The 20380-nt window shown below is 38.1% G+C and overlaps 1 protein-coding gene across 18 annotated transcripts in view; it reads left to right on the forward strand.

Annotated features, from left to right (window-relative positions):
• RNF38 (ring finger protein 38) overlaps positions 1–20380 on the forward strand; it is a 153358-nt gene that overhangs the window by 127939 nt on the left and 5039 nt on the right. For all 18 annotated transcript variants that reach the window (XM_054500038.2, XM_054500039.2, XM_054500040.2 and 15 more), the window contains 7 exons: positions 3625–3792; positions 5066–5236; positions 8539–8700; positions 9019–9125; positions 10660–10744; positions 16923–17044; positions 19445–19544. In XM_054500038.2, coding sequence (XP_054356013.1) covers positions 3625–3792; positions 5066–5236; positions 8539–8700; positions 9019–9125; positions 10660–10744; positions 16923–17044; positions 19445–19544 — 915 coding nt within the window. The remainder of the gene's footprint in view (positions 1–3624; positions 3793–5065; positions 5237–8538; positions 8701–9018; positions 9126–10659; positions 10745–16922; positions 17045–19444; positions 19545–20380) is intronic.

The following is a 20380-nucleotide window of genomic DNA, read 5'->3' on the forward strand; positions in this document are numbered from 1 at the left end:
TACGTTTCCATTAAAATCAGATATAGGATATAGGTACTTATACACATTATTTTTGAAGGTTCTAGTTTGCTAACACAAAAAGATGATAGTTGGGTTGAACCTTATTCAGGTTGGACACCCCTAATTTGAGTATCTGAAATGCTCTAGAATCTAACTTTTGAGCACCAACTCAACACTCAAAGGAAATGTTTATTTTAAGCATTTTGGATTTCAGATTTTGGGATTAGAGATGCCGAATTGTAAGTATAATGCAGATTTTCTAAAATTCAAAAAAATCCAAAATGCTTCTGGTACCATGCATTTCAGATAAGGGATGCTCATCCTATAGTTGTATACCTAGGAAAGGAGATTCTAAGTTTTTAAAAAATACCAGAATTTAAAAGTTGGTAAGGTTGATGTATTCAAGATAATATAAATAAAAATTATCTTCGTACTAACACTAACCGCTTTGACATGCAAATAGAGAAAAATAACCTCTTGTCAGTATAACAAAACCACAGTTTGAGGAACAAATTTAATAATAAACTTTGAGAAATAAATTTAATAATAATCTTTTTGAAGAAAACTAATTTTTTTTTCAATCCTGTCTTATGGGGCTGAAGGAAAACTTAATTTCTTCTTGAAAGACAGAACCGTGATATTCAACGTAATGGCATAATGTTTCTGGGTATAAAAAGTCTTAATATAGGTCAGGCACGGTGGCTCATGCCTATAATCCTAACACTTTGGGAGGCTGAAGCAGGCAGATCATCTGAGGTCAGGAGTTCAAGACCAGACTGGCCAAAATGGTGAAACCCTGTCTCTAATTTAAAAAAAAAAAAAAAAGCCAGGTGTAGTGGCACACGCCTATAGTCCCAGCTACTCAGGGGGCTGAGGTAGGAGAATTGCTTGAAACCAGGAGGTGGTGGTTGCAGTGAGCCAAGATTGTGCCATTGCACTCCAGCCTGGGAGACAAGAACGAAACTCCATCTCAAAAAAAAAATCTTAATATAAAATTCAGTCCTTTGTAAAATAACATATTTAGTACAATCTTAATACTAATGGGTTTTGGAAGTGAATAAAATTGATTTTATACGTAAGAATAACTGTGTGAAAATGCCAAAAAATGAAAAGATGTATGGTGAGAAGAATTTCTTACCAGATGCTAACTCTTCTAGTAAGATACTGTAATTAAAGCAGCATGAAATCCAGGAATATGTGCATACTTAATGAATTTTTAAAAAGACGGTATTTCACTGTAGAGGTAAGAAGATGGTTTAATAAATGGAGCAAGTGTAATTGTCCATGTGCAAGCAAAATTAGAGCCCTACTTTATAAACAAAAATAAGTCTTCTGGAATACAAAAAACTAAAGAATTAGGAAATATAGGAATATATGTTTATAACCTCATCAGTAAAGGAAACCCCAAAGCTACACTCTGGCTACATTTAAAAAAAAAAATCACAAAAGACAAAAATATGCCATTAAATAAAGGATCTCATCAAAAGATAAAACATAGACTAGGAAAATATTTTCATTACACACAACAAGCAATAGATTCATATACCTCTTAAATTAAAAAATTATAAATGATTATGACAACCTAGTAGAAGATCGATGGGGCCAGGTGCAGCGGCTCACACCTGTATTCCCATCCCAGCACTTTGGGAGGCCAAGGCGGAAGGATTGCTTGGGCCCAGGAGTTCGAGACCAGCTGGGAAAACAAAGTGAGACTCTGCATTCAAAGTGAGTCTCTTCAAAAAAGTTTAAAAATTAGCCAGATGGGATCACCTGAGGTCAGGAGTTCGAGACCAGCCTGGCCAACATGGTGAAACCCCATCTCTACTACAAATACAAAAATCAGCTGTGCGTGGTTGCAGGCACCTGTAATCCCAGCTACTTGAGAGGCTGAGGCAGGAGAATCGCTTCAGCCTGGGAGGCAGAGGCTGCAGTGAGCCGAGATCATGCCACTGCACTCCAGCCTGGGCAACAGAGCGAGACTCCCTCTCCAGGAAAAAAAAAACCCAGATGTGGTGGTGTGCGCCTGTAGTCCCAGCTACCCCAGAGGCTGAGGTGGGAGGATTTCTTGAGCCTGGGAGATGGAGGTTGCATTGAGCCGTGATAGTGCCACTACACTCGCTGCACTCCAGCCTGGATGACAGAGCAAAACCCTCTTTCAAAAAAAAGAAAGAAAGGAAAAGAAAATGGTCAGTGAGCAAAGGATAGAGATTATTGACAGAAAAGAAAAATTTAAATGCTTAATAAAATGTTAATGGATGGTCAACCTTTTTAGTAAGAGAAATGCAAATTTAACACAAACCTGCTGTGATACCATTTTTTCACTCGGGTAAGCATGGTTGTAATGCAAATACATCTACTTTTGAGTAAAGAGCCTGGGAAATGGGCCCTCATATGTTACTGTTGGGGGTGTGGCTTATTCCATCCAGCCTTTTGCAGATGATTTGGCAGTATCTGTAAAAGTTTAAAAAACGTTCACCCCTTTACCTAGTAATCCTTCTGAGATAAATAAAATTAATACATTTATATAAATTTATTTATTTATTTATTTATGTTTTAAACCGAGTCTCACTCTGTCGCCCAGGCTGGAGTGTAATGGCGCGATCTCAGCTCACTGCAACCTCCACCTCCCAGGTTCAAGTGATTCTCCTGCCTCAGCCTCCTGAGTAGCTGGGATTACAGGCACCCACCACCGCTCCCAGCTAATTTTTTGTATTTTTAGTAGAGACGGGGTTTCACCATGTTGGCCAGGCTGGTCTCATCCTCCTGACCTCCAGTGATCTGCCCACCTCGGCCTCCCAAAATGTTGGAATTACAGGCATGAGCCACCGTGCCCGGCCAAACTAATATCATATTTTTTTCAGTTGTGTTTATATTTGCAAGAGTTGAAAACAATTTGAACGCGTGTTGATAAACCATATGATAGGACTGTGTTAAGCAAGTGTTTCTTAAAATATCTGGCTAGTACCAAAAAGAACAAGTTACCTTTAACTCCCTTGCATACATACCTGCAATGTAGTATTAAATGGAAAAACAAAGTTGCAGGGTAGTATGATCTCATTTCTGTTAAGAAAACAAAAACAAATAAACGTGTCATTTTATGTGTAATTGTGCTTTCATATGTTCATGGAGAAAGAGAAGAAGGATATGTTATCAGCATCGTTTGCCTCTGGGTGGCAGGTAGGATGGGAATAAGATTGGCTAGGCGGGAAATGAGATTTCGTTTTTTTTTTAATATACTTTGCATTGTTTCACTAGTTGTAATTAAAATTTGTTTTGAATGTGACCAAATAATGGAAGATACAAGCTTTAATGATTCCAGTTCTTTTTATTCTGCCTTATAGGACAGGCTAGAAGAGTTAATATAGTAATCCATTATTTCCCTGGGCTTTTCAAGTCATTTGAGGGAGGAGTTTAGCCCCAATTTTGTGGGAATAGTATATACTCTTGAAATAGTCAACTCTCCCATACAAAGACAACGAATATTCTGGTCGAAACTATTGGAGAGTACATTGTGAAAATCTGTGTAGCTGAGAGAGGAGCCAATAAATGACCAAATGTTGATTTTGAATAGTTAACATTTTATCTAAACAGCTAAAGTTTGTTCATTTGTTTTTTCCTTTAAAGCTCCATCAAGGAACAGTCCCTGTTTCTTACACAGTAACAACAGTGGCACCACATGGGATTCCACTCTGCACAGGCCAGCACATCCCTGCTTGTAGTACACAGCAGGTCCCAGGATGCTCTGTGGTTTTCAGTGGACAGCACCTCCCTGTCTGTAGTGTGCCTCCTCCAGTAAGTCTATATCTTTGTTCTCATTAGATATTACTATTAAGCACACCAGCCTGAATTTGGTTTTGTAACTTACTGACTCTTACCCTCTTTAGAGGGGCTAACTGCGTTATATAAGCAAACAAAATTTAAGAGACTGTCTTTGTAGTTTCACTTTCAAGTAAAAAGGCCAATTTTATTGCAATAAAAATCTCAATAGTATCCTTATAGTAACCATTTAATAAAATTAGCTTTATAACCGGATATATTTTTACATTAATTAACTTATACATATTTGGATATCCTGAGGGTCAAACCATGTTTTCTCATATATCAGCACCGTTTATAATTAAAGCCAATGAAGGTCAGCCTAAGTCTCAGAGACCTTATTGTTCAGCACTTGAGAGTCTCAGCACTTACTGAATTTTAATAGGCACTTTGAGTGCTTTGTCTTATTCCTTACAGGAAACCTATGATGAAAGTAGCATCATCCCCCATTTTCTAGTGTCTGAATCTGAAAAGTTAAATGACTTGCTTAGTGCTGTAGAGACAGCTAGTATAGGAGAGTAGAGAGTCACACTAACTTTTTTTTTTCTTGCCTCTGAAGCTTATGCTTTGTCCTTTAATCTTTAATCTCAGTTCAGCCTCCTTTCAGAAATGAGGGCGCTGTATTTAAATGATGTATCTAAGGTCAACAATGTCTTCAAAGGAAATCACAGCAAAATTTAAATGTAACTCTTAATACATTGCTCTGAATGTGAGATTAAAGCACACTTATACCAATGCTAACTTAACAGATTAATTTACTCAGGCTTGGTTTCTCAGTAATAGAAACATTGTGCCAAATTTGCAAACTAAAATACTGAGAGATTATAAGGCAATTAGTTGAGAGTTGTGCTCTTATAAAAATCCTAGGAAGACAAAGATTTCTACAGGATTGAAAAGGGGAGTTTCTTGAAATACAGTAGTGTTTGCTACATCTTAAACCAACTAGAGTTTCCTCTTCTTTGCAGCACTTCCCCCGCCCCGCCCCAACCCTGTTTCATAGATGTTTAAAAGGCTCAAGTATTTCAACCAATTTGTAAAAATTATATAAAATACAGAATAATTATTAGTACCATTACTTTACTAGTAGATAAAAAAAGTACACTGGTATTTCATTGTTAATATAAGCTATTAAAAACATTTTCATGATTTTGGGAGAGGTGTGACAATGACAGATTTTAATCTCACTATCCTTTTAAATTAATTATATATTCTGATATTTTTAACCAAACTGTAACGGTTTCTCTTACAGATGCTTCAGGCATGTTCAGTTCAGCACTTACCAGTACCATATGCTGCATTCCCACCCCTTATTTCTAGTGATCCATTTCTTATACATCCTCCTCACCTTTCTCCCCATCATCCTCCTCATTTGCCACCACCAGGCCAGTTTGTCCCTTTCCAAACACAGCAATCACGATCGGTAGGTATCTCTACTATTATGTCAGAATGTTTAGTTTTTAACTAATTTTTAATTTTTTCAGAATGTTTAAGCCAGGCATATAACCTTAGTGGATTTAAGAACCAGACGAATGCCTAAGTTACTATGTTTAAATGGCACACTTAAACACAGTAACTTGGCCAGGTGCAGTGACTCACTCCTGTAATCCGAACACTCTGGGAGGTCGAGGCAGGCAGATCACCTAGGGTCTGGAGTTCAAGACCAGCCTGGCCAACATGGTGAAACCCTGTCTCTACTAAAAATACAAAAATTAGCCGGGCATTGTGGCACGTGCCTGTAATTCCAGCTACTCAGGAGGATGAGACATGAGAATCGCTTGAACCCAGGAGGCAGAGGTTGCAGTGAGCCAAGATCATGCCGCTGCACTCCAGCCTGGGCGACAGAGTGAGACTCTGTCTCCAAAATAAACAAACAAACAAACATAATAACTTAGGCACTCTTCTGGTTCTTAAAAGAATTAAAGGAATCCAAACATATACAAATTAGTATAAACATTTACCTTAAATTTCTGGTTTCTTAAATTTTTCTAGTTATTTTAATGTCACTTGTCTAAATTTGTGTTCTATTACATCTGCAGTCCTTCAGGAAGTAAATCTGAAGAAAAGTTTTTAATTGTATTTTTTTCTTTTTATGTGGTTCTAAATTGGAAAATGAAAATATTATAAAATTATTAATACTTGTTAGAATAATATTTGTATTCATTTAGGCAAGGAAATTAACCTTTCTGAACTTCAGTTACTTTTTCTGAAGGCCTGGTTTTTTCACTATGTTGTGATGAAAAGCAGATGGGGTAGTCTATTAACATAGTTAATTCTGTCTTGGGACTGGGATATAGTTGAGAGGCGTATTATTTTGGGACACTGGGAGATGTAAGTACTATATAAGTACAAAGAAGGGCACAGGAAAAAAGGTCCAGTTGTTTTGATAGGCCAGGTTCAGCATCAAAACCATCAGACATTAAGGAGAAACAGGAGAGACAACCTATAGAAATGGCTAAAGTGGAAGATTTCAGCTCTCTGGAAAGAACTTGACAGTTGATTATAGCAGAGTCTTACCATTGTTTACTAAGGATTTCTATACCATGCTGGGTACCAAAGAGGCTGCTGTCCTGAAAACTGTAGAAGCAATTAGGACACAAGTTTGGCTCATCAGAAGAGGTAGAATTGCTTCTGCAAGATAATCTTTTCTTGGAAATAGGATAGGATTTGTGCCAGGACGTTCTCCTTCTCAGCTTCCAGTACCTGGGAATTCAAGGCTAAAGCAAAATTTAGCTATCACTTGTATCTAAATTTGGAATTCTTTTAAAGGTCCAGTCACATAGCCATATCAAGACTTTGTTTTCACTAGTGTTATAGTGTAAGCAATTGTGATTTCTCTCAAGCATGCATAGGCTTCCAAATTAAAGCTTAATATTTACTTATATTTGAATAACATGTTGCTATTCTGTAACTAAGGGAAGAAGTCAGACTAGCATTTAAAAATAAATGTGCCTAAGAGAATTCAGTTGAAAACATCAGCATGAAAATGTGTACACGAATGTAGTAATAGCACTATTCCTAATAGTCAAAGAGTGGACAATCCAAATGTCCATCAACTGATAAATGGGTGATGAAAGAGTGGTATATCCATGCAATGTAATACCCACCCATAAAAAGGAGTGAAGCATTGATAAAGTCTGCAAAACAGATGAGCCTTTGAAAGCATTATGCTAAGCAGAGAAGGTAGACATAGCTTCTTGCTTATTTAAATGAACTGGTTCCATTTACATGAAACGTGTAGAATAAGCAAATACATAAAAATGGAAAGCTGGGCCATGCGCGGTGGATTACGAAGTCAGGAGATCGAGACCATCCTGGCTAACACGGTGAAACCCTGTCTCTACTAAAATCTACTAAAAATACAAAAAATTAGCCAGGTGTGGTGGCGGGTGCCCCTAGTCCCAGCTACTCAGGAGGCTGAGGCAGGAGAATTGCTTGAACCCGGGAGGCAGAGGTTGCAGTGAGCCAGGATGGCGCCACTGCACTCCAGCCTCGGCAAGAAGAGCAAGACTCTGTCTCAAAAAATAAATAAACAAATAATGGAAAGCTGATGGCTTGGGGAAATGGGGATTGACTGATAATGGGGATACAGTTTCTTTTTGGGCTGATGAACATGTTCTGGAATTAGATAGTAGTGATGGTTACATAACTGTTAATATACCAAAAACCCATTCAGTTGAATTCCTTTTATCATGTCAGTTATGTCTCAATGAACTGTTCTTTGTTTTCTTGTGGCTTTTGTTTTTGTTTTTGTTTGAGACAGAGTCTCCCTCTTGTTGCCCAGGCTGGAGTGCAATGGTGTGATCTGGGCTCACTGCAACCTCTGCCTCCCAGGTTCAAGCAATTCTCCTGCCTCAGCCTCCCCAGTAGCTGGGATTACAGGCGTCCACCACCATGACCAGATAATTTTTGTATTTTTAGTAGAGACAGGGTTTTACAGTGTTGGCCAGGCTCGTCTCAAACTCCTGACTTCAGGTGATCCACTGGCCTCGGCCTCCCAAAGTGCTGAGATTGCAGGCGTGAGCCACCGCCCCCAGCCGAGCTGTTATTTCAAAAAAAATACATATCTTCTGTGTGCTTTGCATAGCACTACATTGCTTCAGTGTTAACTACACACTTTTGAAGTAGGCTGTGAACATGCCGGTTTTATAGATGACAATACTGAGGTTCAGATTAAGTAATTTATCTGAAAGTTAACATGGCCGATTGGTGACAGTACCAAGATTCTAATGTCCAGAAGCCCATAATCTTTCTGCACAGCATAATGCCTCTGTACGATATCTCATTTAGCCCTGTTTCTGATTTATAAATGCACATCCTGTTTTGTTTCATCTGTGAAAGGTTAAGTGTCTGAAAATCCTTTAGGTCAGGGTGCTGTGACTGAAAAAGTAATTCTAATTTTCCTATAATTGGCTTATTCGATGACTTTTTGCCTTCTCATTTTAAGAGAAGGTTCAAATAGTAAAATAAATAAAGGATAATGGAAGTGTTTAATAACATGTTTTAAACCTTGTTGAAATCAAAGTTAGGAAGATTTTACTGTTGTCTATATGTTTACTTGTGTGAATTTTAGATTCATGTGAACATCAAGAGATGCATGGCCTTAGAGACATTTTGGGATTTTAAATTTGTGATTATTATAAAACATAATCCGTCTAAACACAGGAAGTATGTATATACATATATACATATATATATATATATTTTTTTTTTTTTTCTCCTCAGCCTCTGCAAAGGATAGAAAATGAAGTGGAACTCTTAGGAGAACATCTTCCAGTAGGAGGTTTTACTTACCCTCCATCAGCCCACCCCCCAACATTACCTCCATCAGCTCCCTTGCAGTTCTTAACACATGATCCTTTGCATCAGGAGGTGTCCTTTGGAGTAGTAAGTTTTCATAGAGTACTATGTTAATTTGCTTTGGCAACTTACTTGTTCTGAGTTATGTTTTAGTATAATTCACCATATTTAGAATTATATGTATTCTCGACAGCATTCAGTTGGAAAGTTACATTTAGAAATACACCTGAGTGTATGGTTTAAAATGGTTGCTGCATCCATTAATAAGTTAGTATTTAAGGAATATTAAAACCTTGAACAATAAAGAACTTCACTGTTTAAGTCTTTTTTTAATTAGATACTTCATTTGACAGACTATTTGTAAATGTAGAGTGATTCTAAATCTTAACATTTTTCGCCTTGCAGCCTTATCCTCCATTTATGCCTCGGAGGCTCACAGGACGTAGTAGATACCGATCCCAGCAGCCAATACCACCTCCCCCTTATCATCCCAGCTTACTGCCATATGTGTTGTAAGTTCTTTCTTATCTTAATGATTTCTGAATTTTGAAACTCTTGAGATTCTCTTTCCTTTGTGAATGTCTTTGTGGTCTATAGCTTTCGGTGTGTTAGTTATTTGTCTTTACTTAATGTTAAAGGGTGGGGTGGGAGGAGCCAGTTAAGGCTGAAAGAAAGAACAGTAACATAGGAGAAGTGGGGAGGGAAGAAATCTGTGAGCCAAAAATTAGGTTTAACAAATCAAGAAGCAGAAAAGGTTAAGATTTTCTGCCTCTTTTACAAGTGATAACACTTAACCACCAGTCTTGATTATTCAGCTTTTAGTGCTATTTTTCTTAGGGAGAAAGGAGAAAAATTATTTATTTCTATGTCTTAGAACTACTCTATTTGGATTAAGTGGGTCTGTAACAGAAATTCCCATGGGTAGGTTTGTTTTTTTTTTTTTTTTTTATTTGAGACGGAGTCTCGCTCTGTTGCCTGTGCGGGAGTGCAGTGGCGCCACCTCAGCTCACTGCAAGCTCTGCCTCCCAGGTTCCAGCGATTTTCCTGCCTAGGCCTCCCAAGTAGCTGGGATTACAGGTATGCACCACTATGCCTAGCTAATTTTTGTACTTTTAGTAGAGACAGGGTTTCACCATGTTGGCCAGGCTGGTCACGAACTCCTGACCTCAGGTGATCCGCCCATCTTACCCTCCCAAAGTGCTGGGATTACAGGTGTGAGCCACCGCGCCCTGCCAGTAATTCTTTATTTCTGTCTCACGTAATAAAGTCTAGAAGTAGGCAGCTCAGCGATGATTTGTTAGCCCTGTGACTATGAACAATGTTAATGGCTTCCTGTACAAGATCTAAGGTGGCCTCTCAGGCTCTAGTCATATGACATTCCACCTAGCAAAAATAAAAATAGATTCCTCTGCCTACCTGCTCCTCTCAAGGATATGTCCCAGAAGTTGCACTTATAACCCCTGCCTCTGTATCACATTGGCCAGAACTTAGTCACATGTCTATAATTACTTTCTAGGAATGCTAGGAAATACAGTTTTTATACCAGAAGGCCACGTGCTTATGTTACCACACTGTGGTCATGGTTTTTCCTTCCTTCCTTCCTTCCTCTCTCTCATTTTCTCTATTTATCTTTCTGTCTTAATGTCAGATATAGTATGTCTCCCAATTTTGTTCTTAAAATGTTTAAGGTCTTTTGCATTTCCTTATAAATTTTTAAATCAGCATGTGAGTTTTTACTTAAGTGCTTGCTGCAATCTTGGTAGCTATTGCATGGAATTCATAGATTATTTTAAGGAGAAAGTGACATCTTAATGATATTGAGTCTTCTAATCTTCTTATGTGGTATATTTCTGTTTATTCACTTTAAGTTATCCTAGCAATATATTTGCAGTTTTTATTGTACAGTTCTTGCATATGTTTTGTTAAATTTGTCAGATTAACACTGACCATTCTTCATCCTTATAGCACTGGCCTCTGTCCTCCCTGTCCTGTTCATTGATTTAATGTACTAACATATCAATGCTAGTGTGATTGTTTTCACTGCAGATCAATGCTTCCAGTGCCACCTGCAGTGGGCCCAACTTTCAGCTTTGAATTAGATGTAGAAGATGGAGAAGTAGAAAATTACGAGGTTAGTAGATGAATTGTGAATTAATTTGGGGAATATTGTGTGCATGAAAGTATTATTCTACTTAACTCTTTAAACCACAGGCGTCCAATCTTTTGGCTTCCTGGGCCACATTGGAAGAAGAATTACTGTGTTGGGCCACACTTAAGATACACTAACACTAGTAGTAGCCAATAACCTTTTAAAAAATTGCAAAAAATACATCTCATTTTGTGAAAGTTTATGAATTTGTGTTGGGCCACATTCAGAGCCATCCTGGGCCACATGCAAGCCATGTGTTCAACAAGCTTGATCTAAACATTTATTAGGTAAACACTTTGTGCATTTCAAGATACAAACATGTCATAAAAATGTTTTAACATCTTTAAGGATATTTGAATATGTACTACCACATAGCTATGATAACAGGTAGGTAGATTGGTGCTCTATTAGAATTACGTACAATTCCAATGAGAATGCAAATGAGAAAACAGTGAATTTTGATTAGGTATGCTGAAAAGATTTTGTGGAAGCCAAAATGTTTGAGCCAGATCTTAAATAATGTACAAGCTTTTCATCTTTAAGATTTAGGCAGAGAAGGGCTAGACATTCTTGAGAATCAACAGATGGTCTGTGGTTAACGTAAAAGGGAGAAAATCGGCAGTTGATTGAAAAGCTCAATTGGTTGTCCTTCAGTGCTTGCTACAGAGTGGACATAATTTTGAGTATTGTGGGGGAGGAAGGAGCCACTAAATGTTTTTGGTGCTTTATGGCATCAGTACTTGTTAAGAGTCCAAACTCTGCCACTACTGTGAAGTAATCGATGGGAGTGGTTAGAAAATGGTGACAAGGAAACCTATTTAGATGTTGTAATAGGTAAGGCAATAAATTATAAAACCATGCATGTTCTGAACTTTAGGAACTGTGAATCGAAAGGAATACAACAGTCAACCAATTTTTGACAAGGCCCCCAAGAAGACGCAATGGGGAAAGGATAGCCTCTTTAAGAAATGGTGTTGGGAGGCTGAGCGCAGTGGCTCACCTTGTAATCCCAGCACTTTGGGAGGCCAAGGCGGGCAAATCACCTGAGGTCAGGAGTTCGAGGCCAGCCTGGCCAACATGGTGAAACCCCGTTTCTGTAAAAATACTAAAATTAGCCAGGCGTGGTGGCGGGTGCGTGTAATCCCAGCTACTCGGGAGACGAGGCTGCAGTGAGCCAAGATCACACCATTGCACTCTGGGCTGAGTGACAGAGCGAGACTCTGTCTGAAAAAGGAAAAAAAGAAAAAAAATGTTGTTGGGAAAACTGGATACCCACCTGCAAAAGAATGAAACTGGACCTTTACACCATACATGCAGGTTAACTCAAAATAGATTAAAGACCTAAACTTAATACCTGAAATGATAAAAGTGCTGAAAGAAAACAGGGGAAAAGCTCCTCGATATTGGCCATGGCATTGGTTTTTTGGCCATCACACCACAAGCATAGGCAACAAAAGCTAAAATAAATAACTAGGACTACATTGAACTAAAAGGCTTCTGTACCGAAAAGAAAGAAACAGCAAAATGAAAGGCAGACTACAGGTTGGGAGAAAATATGAAAAACATCTGATAAGGGGTTAATATTTAAATATACAAGGAACTTATACAACTCAGTAGCAAAAAATGAATAACCCAATTTAAAAAAAATGGGTGGAGGACCTGAATAGACATTTCTCAAAGAAGACACAAAATGTCCAACCAGGTATATGAAAAGATGCTCAACATTGCAATCAGGGAAATGTAAATCAAAATCACAATAAAATATCACTTCACACCTGTTAGGATGGCTGTTTTCAAAAAGTCAGTAAGTATTGGCAAGAATGTAGAGAAAAGAGAATCCTTTATTCCATGGGCTGCAGAGTGAATGTTGTGTTAGCAGGCAGGAAAACAACATTCATCTCTTTGTACATCTTCATCAGAGCACTTGAGCAGTAATATTTTGAAAGCAATCTTTTTCTTGAACAAGTCTCAAAAGTTGTCTTAAAATATTCCATAAATCATACTGTAAACAGACGTTTTGTCATCCAGGCTTTATTATTGGGCAGTGTAGATTTAGCATAATTTCTTAAGGGCCCACAGAATGGCAGATGATTATTGGCTTCAGCCTACAGTCACCAGCTGTGTTATCCCCCCAAAAAGAGTCAGCCTGTTCTTTGAAGCCAGGCATTGCCGCCTTTTCTTTCTAGCTGTGAAAATCTTAGATGGCATCTTCTTCCAATATAGGGCTGTTCCATCTACATTGAAAATCTATTGTTTAGTGTATTCACTTTCATTAATGATCTTAGATAGAGCTTCTGGGTAACTTGCTACAGCTTCTATATCAGCATTTCCAGCATCACCTTGCACTTTGTTGTTATAAAGATGGCTTCTTTCCTTATACTTGATGAACCAGCCTCTGCTAGCTTCCAACTTTTCTTCTGCAGCTTCCTCACCTCTCTCAATATTGATAGAATTAAAGGACCTTGTTCTGGATTAGGCTTTGGCTAAAGAGAATGTTGTGGCTGGTTGGATTTTCTATCCGTATCACTCAGACTTTCTCCATATCAGCAATATGGCTGCTTTGCTTTCTTACTCGTGCATTCACTGGAGTGACTTTTCTGGGGTTTTTTTTGTTGTTTTTTTGTTTTGTTTTGTTTGAGACAGGGTCTTACTCTGTCTCCCAGGCTGGAGTGTATTGCCACGATCTCAGCTCAGTACAGCCTCGACCTCCCAGGCTCAAGCGATTCTCCAACCTCAGCCTCCTAAGTAGCTGGGACAGTAGATGCATGCCACCACACTTGGCTAATTTTTGTGGATTTTTTTTTTCTTTCTTTCAGAGATAAGGTTTTGCCATCCAAGGCTAGTCCAAGTGTTGGGATTACAGGCATGAGCCACTGTTCCCAGTGAGAATGGCACTTTTTCTATTCGAACTTTGCCTTTGCCTTTAGAACATGGTTACTGGTTTGGCGCAAGAGGCCTACATTTTGGCCTGTCTCGGCTTTGACGTGCCTTTCTTACTACGCTTAATCATTTCTAGTTTTTGTTTTGTTTTTTTGAGACGGAGTCTCACTCTTGCCCAGGCTGGAGTGCCGTGGCGCAATCTTGGCTCACTGCAAGCTCCGCCTCCTGGGTTCACGCCATTCTCCCGCCTCAGCCTCCCGAGTAGGTGGGACTACAGGCGCCCGCCACCACACCCCTCTCATTTTTTATATTTTTAGTGGAGACGGGGTTTCACCGTGTTAGCCAGAGTGGTCTCGATCTCCTGATCTCATGATCCACCCGCTCAGCCTCCCAAAGTGCTGGGATTTACAGGCGTGAGCTACCGTGCCCGGCCTAATCATTTCTAGTTTTTAAAGTGAGACACATGTGACTCTTCCTTTCACTTGAACAATTAGAGGCCATTGTGGGGTTATTAATTGGCATAACTTCAATATTGTTGTGTCTCAGAGACTAGGAATACCCCAGGAGAGGGAGAGAGATGGGCGAATAGCCAGTCATTCAGTGGAGTAGTCAGAATACCCAACATTTAAGTTTTCTGTCTTATACAAGTACAGTTTGTGGTATCACAAAACAAGTGCAATAGTAATGTCAAAGATCAGAGATCATTATAGCAGATATGAAAAAGTTTGAAATGCTGTGAGAATTACCAAAATGTGACACCAAGATATGAAATGACTACATGACTGTTGGAAAAATTGAATTAATAGATTTGCTCAATATGGGGTGGCCACACACCTTCAATTTTTTGTTTTTGTTTTAAAAAGGTAGTATCTGTGGCATGCAGTAAAGCAAAGCGCGGTAAAGTGAAATATGCCTGTGTAGTCTTTATACTGTAAGAACTTAACATATTTTGTTACAAATTGTATTTGTTGACCTTTGTGTACTACGAGATATAAAAGATCATTATCAGTGATATCATAAATTTTATCTAAATTTTATATATTGTAATCACCATCAATTTGGCAATTTACTCTTTATTTTTTATTTTTTTGAGATGGAGTCTCGCTTTGTTGCCCAGGCTTGGAGTGCAGTGGCGCAGTCTCAGCTCACTGCAACCTCTGCCTCCCGGGTTGAAGTGATTCTCCTCCCTCAGCCTTCCAAGTAGCTGAGATTAAAGGTGCACACCACCATGCCTGGCTAATTTTTTTGTAATTTTAGTAGAGACGGGGTTTCACTGTGTTGACCAGGTGGGTCTCAAACTCCTGACCTCAAGTGATCTGCCTACCTTAGGCTCCCAAAGTGCTGGGATTACAGGCTTGAGCCACCATGTGTGGCCTGGTAATTTACTTTCTATTCCAGCATTTAGAAGGGCTGGGGAGCTAGTGAAAGGGGAACAAATTATTTAGATGACGCAATTATCTAAATAATGTTGACACAGAAGCAAAGTTGTAGTATCATAATAAAACACACAGTTATTACCACATTAACTATTGACATTTGGGGAAGTTATTTCTGTTTCTCTCATCTATCATTATTTGTTACCCATTCTGTTAACCCTGGGGCAACCTGAAAAATGGAGAAAAGCAGTCCACAAAAGGCAGACTAATTGTGAGATAAACCAAATGAGTTATTAGAGTCATTAAGGAAAGGAGGTACTGGTGTAAAATCAATAAGCATAATAATTGGCTGGGCATAGTGGCTCACTCCTGTAGTCCCAGCACTTTGGGAGGCCAAGGCGGGTGGATCACTCGAGGTCAGGAGTTTAAGCCCAGCCTGGTCAACATGGCAAAACCCTTTCTCTACTAAAAAATAAAAAATAACAAAAAATTAGCTGGGCAGCTACTCAGGAGGAGGAGGCAAGAGAATCGCCTGAACCTGGGAGGCAGAGGTTGCAGTTAACCGAGATCATGCCATTGCACTCCAGCCTGGAGGATGAAGCAAGACTCCGACTCAAAAAAAAAAAAGAAAAAAAAAAAAGGCATAATAATTACAATATTGAAACACATCAAATATATTAAAGTTCATGAGTTGATGGTGGATACTTCATAAAAGAAATTAGGTGGTCTCATTTATCCTATTCTACCTAAATTATTCTGAGTATTGTTTAATATGAGGCATTCTAATAAATGAAGAATGATAAAATTAGAATATTACCATTTTGCCATTTTTAATGAATTAATGGATCTAGACAGTATTCCATCATTGGCTGCCAACATAACCAGTAGACATGATGGGTCTTATGGAAAAAGTACTCATTCACATCTACCTATTTATAGGACAAGGGAACAAGGGATTTGTTAAACCCAGTGGGTCAGGGATGGGAGGTTCATTTAGCAAATTTCAAACTGGGAATTTCTACAGCTCATTAACCTGGTTTCTTCAAATTTAAGAGTGAAAAAGAGTCTTGAGACAAATTAGGCCATGGTAAGTTACGGATTTGTTTGGATCCTTATTTGAACAAACTACTTTTTAAAGTTTTGAATTGAAAACAAAGACATTTGAACGTTAATTGATCATTTGATGTTAAAGAATTAGTGTTAATATTTTAGGTGTGATGATGTCATTGTGGTTATATTCTAAAAAGTCTATCTTTTTAGAAAGCAGCGATTCTCAACCTGGGGACAGTTTGTCCCCTAGGGGATATTTGGGAATGTGTGGAAACATTTTTGGTTGTTACAGCTAGGGGGTGTTACTGGCACTGAGAGTAGAGGGAGGCCAGGAATGCTGCAAAACATCCTGTAGTCCCCAGGCCAGCCCCCACAACAAAGAATTATCCAGCTCACAGGGTCAAAGTTACTACCTTTGTTTTACAGATGCACTTGATACGAATGAAATGATACCATCTTTCAGTTTTGTTTTAAAATAATGTGAGGTTTAGGATAGATGGTAATAGGTAAAAGATTAGCCATGGACTATTGACCTGCGTAATGGATAGATCAAGGTTCATTAACGTTACTTTTCTACTTTTGTATGTGTTTAGATTTTTTCGTAAGAAACATTTAAAAAATTATTTTAATAGGGCTGCGGTGGTACGCAATTGTAGCTCCAGATACTCAGAAGGCTGAGGCAAGAGTATTGCATGAGGTCAGGAGTTCGAGGCCACAGTGCACAATGATCATGCCTGTGAACAGCCACTATACTCTAGCCTGAGCAACATAGCAGGACTCCATCTCTTAAAAAAAAAATATTGGAATGCAAAATCTAAAGACAGATGAAAATATGTCGTCTTTTACCGCTGCAGGCCCTGTTAAACCTGGCAGAGCGACTGGGAGAGGCAAAGCCTCGTGGACTGACTAAAGCAGATATTGAACAACTTCCTTCTTATCGGTTCAATCCTAACAACCACCAGTCAGAACAGACTTTGTAAGTAAATTTTTCTGACATCACTCTGCTAAATTTCCTTTTCTACCTTTATGAAATAAAAGCTTAAGAGTCATTAAGGTAAAAGTTGGGAGAGGAAATAGAAAATGCTTAGGAGTCAGAGATAACTTTGATAAAGATAAGTTATCTCTGTTTCATAGTCTAAACCAATGCTTGTCCAATAAGTCAATGTAGAGCTAATTAAATTAAAAATTAAATGTCTTAGTTGTACTAGCTAATAGCTGCTGTGTTGGGTGGTATGGATGTAGAACATTTCTGTCATCTTAGAAAGTTCTGTTAGGGCTGTTTTGGATTTTTATGTTGCTTAGCAATTTTGTTTCTAATTCACATTCTAGAATGTTTGTTTTCACACAAGATTGAAAATTCATGCACATAAAGTTTGAGGTTCTTACCTAAAATTTCTGCTTAGTATGGGATCTTTTAAAAATAGCTCTATTGATATATAATTTACATACCATACAATTCCACTCATTTAAAATGTACAATTCAGGCCGGGCGCAGTGGCTCACACATGTAATCCCAGCACTTTGGGAGGCTGAGGCGAGTGGATTACCTATGGTCAGGAGCTTGAGACCAGCCTGGCCAACATGGCAAAACCCTGTCTCTACTAAAAATACAAAAATTAGCTGGACATGGTGGCAGGCGCCTGTAATCCCAGCTACTCGAAAGGCTGAGGCAGAGAGAATTGCTTGAGCCCAGGAGGCGGAGGTTGCAGTGAGCCGAGATCACACCACTGCATTCCAGCCTGGGTGACAGAGCAAGACTCCATCTCAAAAAAAAATAATAATAATTTAAAAAGTACAATTCAGTGGTTTTTCATATATTCATAGAGCTGTGTAAGTATCACCACAATCAAATTTAGACCCATTGCATCACCCTAAAACGAAACCCCTCACCCACTGGCAACACTCGTCATGTTTCTACCTCACCTTGGTGCCTCATCCCCATTCCCAGTCTACACTGTGTTTATATAGATTATACATAAATGGGGTCATATAATATATGGTCTTTTTGTGTCTAGCATCTTTCACTTAGCATAACTTTTTCTATATTGTAGCTTTTACTAGTAAGTCATTTCTTTTTATGGCCAAATAATATTCCATTGTATAGATCATATTTTTTTTTTTCGTCGGTGGATGGACATTTGGATTTCCACTTTGGGCATTGAATAATGCCAAAGATAAATAATGGCTTTGAATCACTCTTATATTGTCTATTTTTTTTATTATTATAGCCAGTCTAGTGCTTGCGAAGTGGTATTTCCTGCAGATTTGATTTGCATTTCCCTGATGGCTAATGATCTTGAGTGTCTTTTCATGTGCTACTAGCCATTTGTGTACCTTCTTTTCAGAAATGTCTATTCTGATCCTTGCTTCATTTTCCTTAAATTGGTTTGTCTTTGTATTATTGAGTTGTAGAAGTTCTATACATATTATAGATCTCACCAGATAAATTATCTTCAAAAATGTCTTCCCTCAGAACAGGGATCTCTGAGGAATAGAATAATAAAAAGTGTAAAAAAATGTTTTGCCATTCTGTGGATTATTGAGTTTTTCAGTGATGTCCTTTGAAGCACAAAATGTTTAAATTTTGATTTTGGTTTATTTTAGCCTACACTCAGCCCTCTGTATTCAACCAACCAAAGATTGAAAATATTCAGGAAAAAAATAGAAATAGAAAATAACAATAGAGCAATACATAGTACAAATAAAGAACAGTACAGTATAACAACTATTTACATAGCACTTACCTTGTATTAAGTATTATAGTGATGATTTTAAAGTATATGGGAGGGTGTGCATAGGTCACAAATACTATACCATTGTATATAAAGGATTTGAACATCTGCAGATTTTGGTATCCATTGCGGGTCCTAGAAATCAATCCCCCTCAAATCCTGAAGAACAACTGCATTTCTTTTTTTGTTAGTTCTTGTGCTTTTAATGTCATCTCCAAGAAACCATTGTCTAATCCAAGGTCATGAAGATTTACTGTGTTTTCTTCTAAGAGGTTAATAGTTCAGCTCTTAACACTTAAGCTTTGGATCCATTTGAGTCAGTTTTTATATATGGTATGAGGTAGGAGTCCACCTTTATTCTTCTGTATGTGGACATCCAGTTTTAATACCATTTTTTTTAAATAGTATAGAATCTTTGGTATTAAGATTGACTTGATGTTAACTAGAAATTTTCTTGCTAATCTGTCAGCAAAGCAAAACTCTTACTGCCTTAACATCACAGTTTTTTCAGGGTATTGGTTGATAATTTTGTTTAAAAATTTAAGTGACATTTTGATAACAGAATAAATTATCTTGTAGGTTTCAATAGTCATAATAGAAAACCATCTGGTTTTGTGGTTAAATTATCTTTTTGCTTTTTTTAGGTGTGTAGTATGCATGTGTGATTTTGAGTCAAGGCAGCTACTTAGAGTCTTACCCTGTAACCACGAGTTCCATGCCAAGTGTGTTGACAAATGGCTTAAGGTAAAGTGATGACATCTTTAAAGGAAATGACATTGAATTTTCTATTTTATTGACCATAGATTAGAGTAAGTTCGTAGCTCAGTGGACAGGAAGGAAGACAAAATGGAAACACAGCTTTCAGTATGATCTCTGCAAATGAGGAGAAAAGGCCAGTAAAAATTAACTGCAGTCAAGAACATAGGAGTGACTATACAAAACCCAAAATGGATGACCTCTTGACAATCAGTATGTCCTTTTTCATGGTATATAGGGACAAGGCCCGAACTTGCTAGGCCACAGTTTGAGAGTTTAGAAGGCTACCTAATTATAGCTCTATTGTCAGAGGTTTGCATGGAGAAAAATACATCTAGTGTTTTTATTTAATTCTGACCATTTTCTCCTTTGTATATATGAACAAAAGCACAAAGGACACAAATCCTAAGAGTGGCTATGCCAGGGTGAAATTATTGCAGGGGCTTCTTTTTTATATATATATTTTTTGAAACAGGGTCTCAATGTGTCACCCAGTCTGGAGTGCAGTGGTACAGTCATGGCTCAGTGTAGCCTTGACATCCCAGGCTCAAGCGAGACTGGGTGTCACTATGTTGCCCAGACTGGTCTTGAACTCTTGGGCACAAGCAATCCTCCCACCTCAGCCTCCCAAAGTGTTGGGATTATATACTGCACCTGGCTATTTAATGTTTTTAAAAAAAAGTTTACAAAAGCTGCTTTTTTACTCTTCATAGTTTCATAGTCTCAAATTGTAACAGTAGAATAAAAATGTGATACAGTAAAAGAACTTTAATAGGCTGGGTGCAGTGGCTCCATGACTATAAAAAAAAATTATATAGTTATTT

This window comes from Pongo pygmaeus, chromosome 13 (genome assembly GCF_028885625.2).
Source record: "Pongo pygmaeus isolate AG05252 chromosome 13, NHGRI_mPonPyg2-v2.0_pri, whole genome shotgun sequence".
Taxonomy (NCBI): domain Eukaryota; kingdom Metazoa; phylum Chordata; class Mammalia; order Primates; family Hominidae; genus Pongo; species Pongo pygmaeus.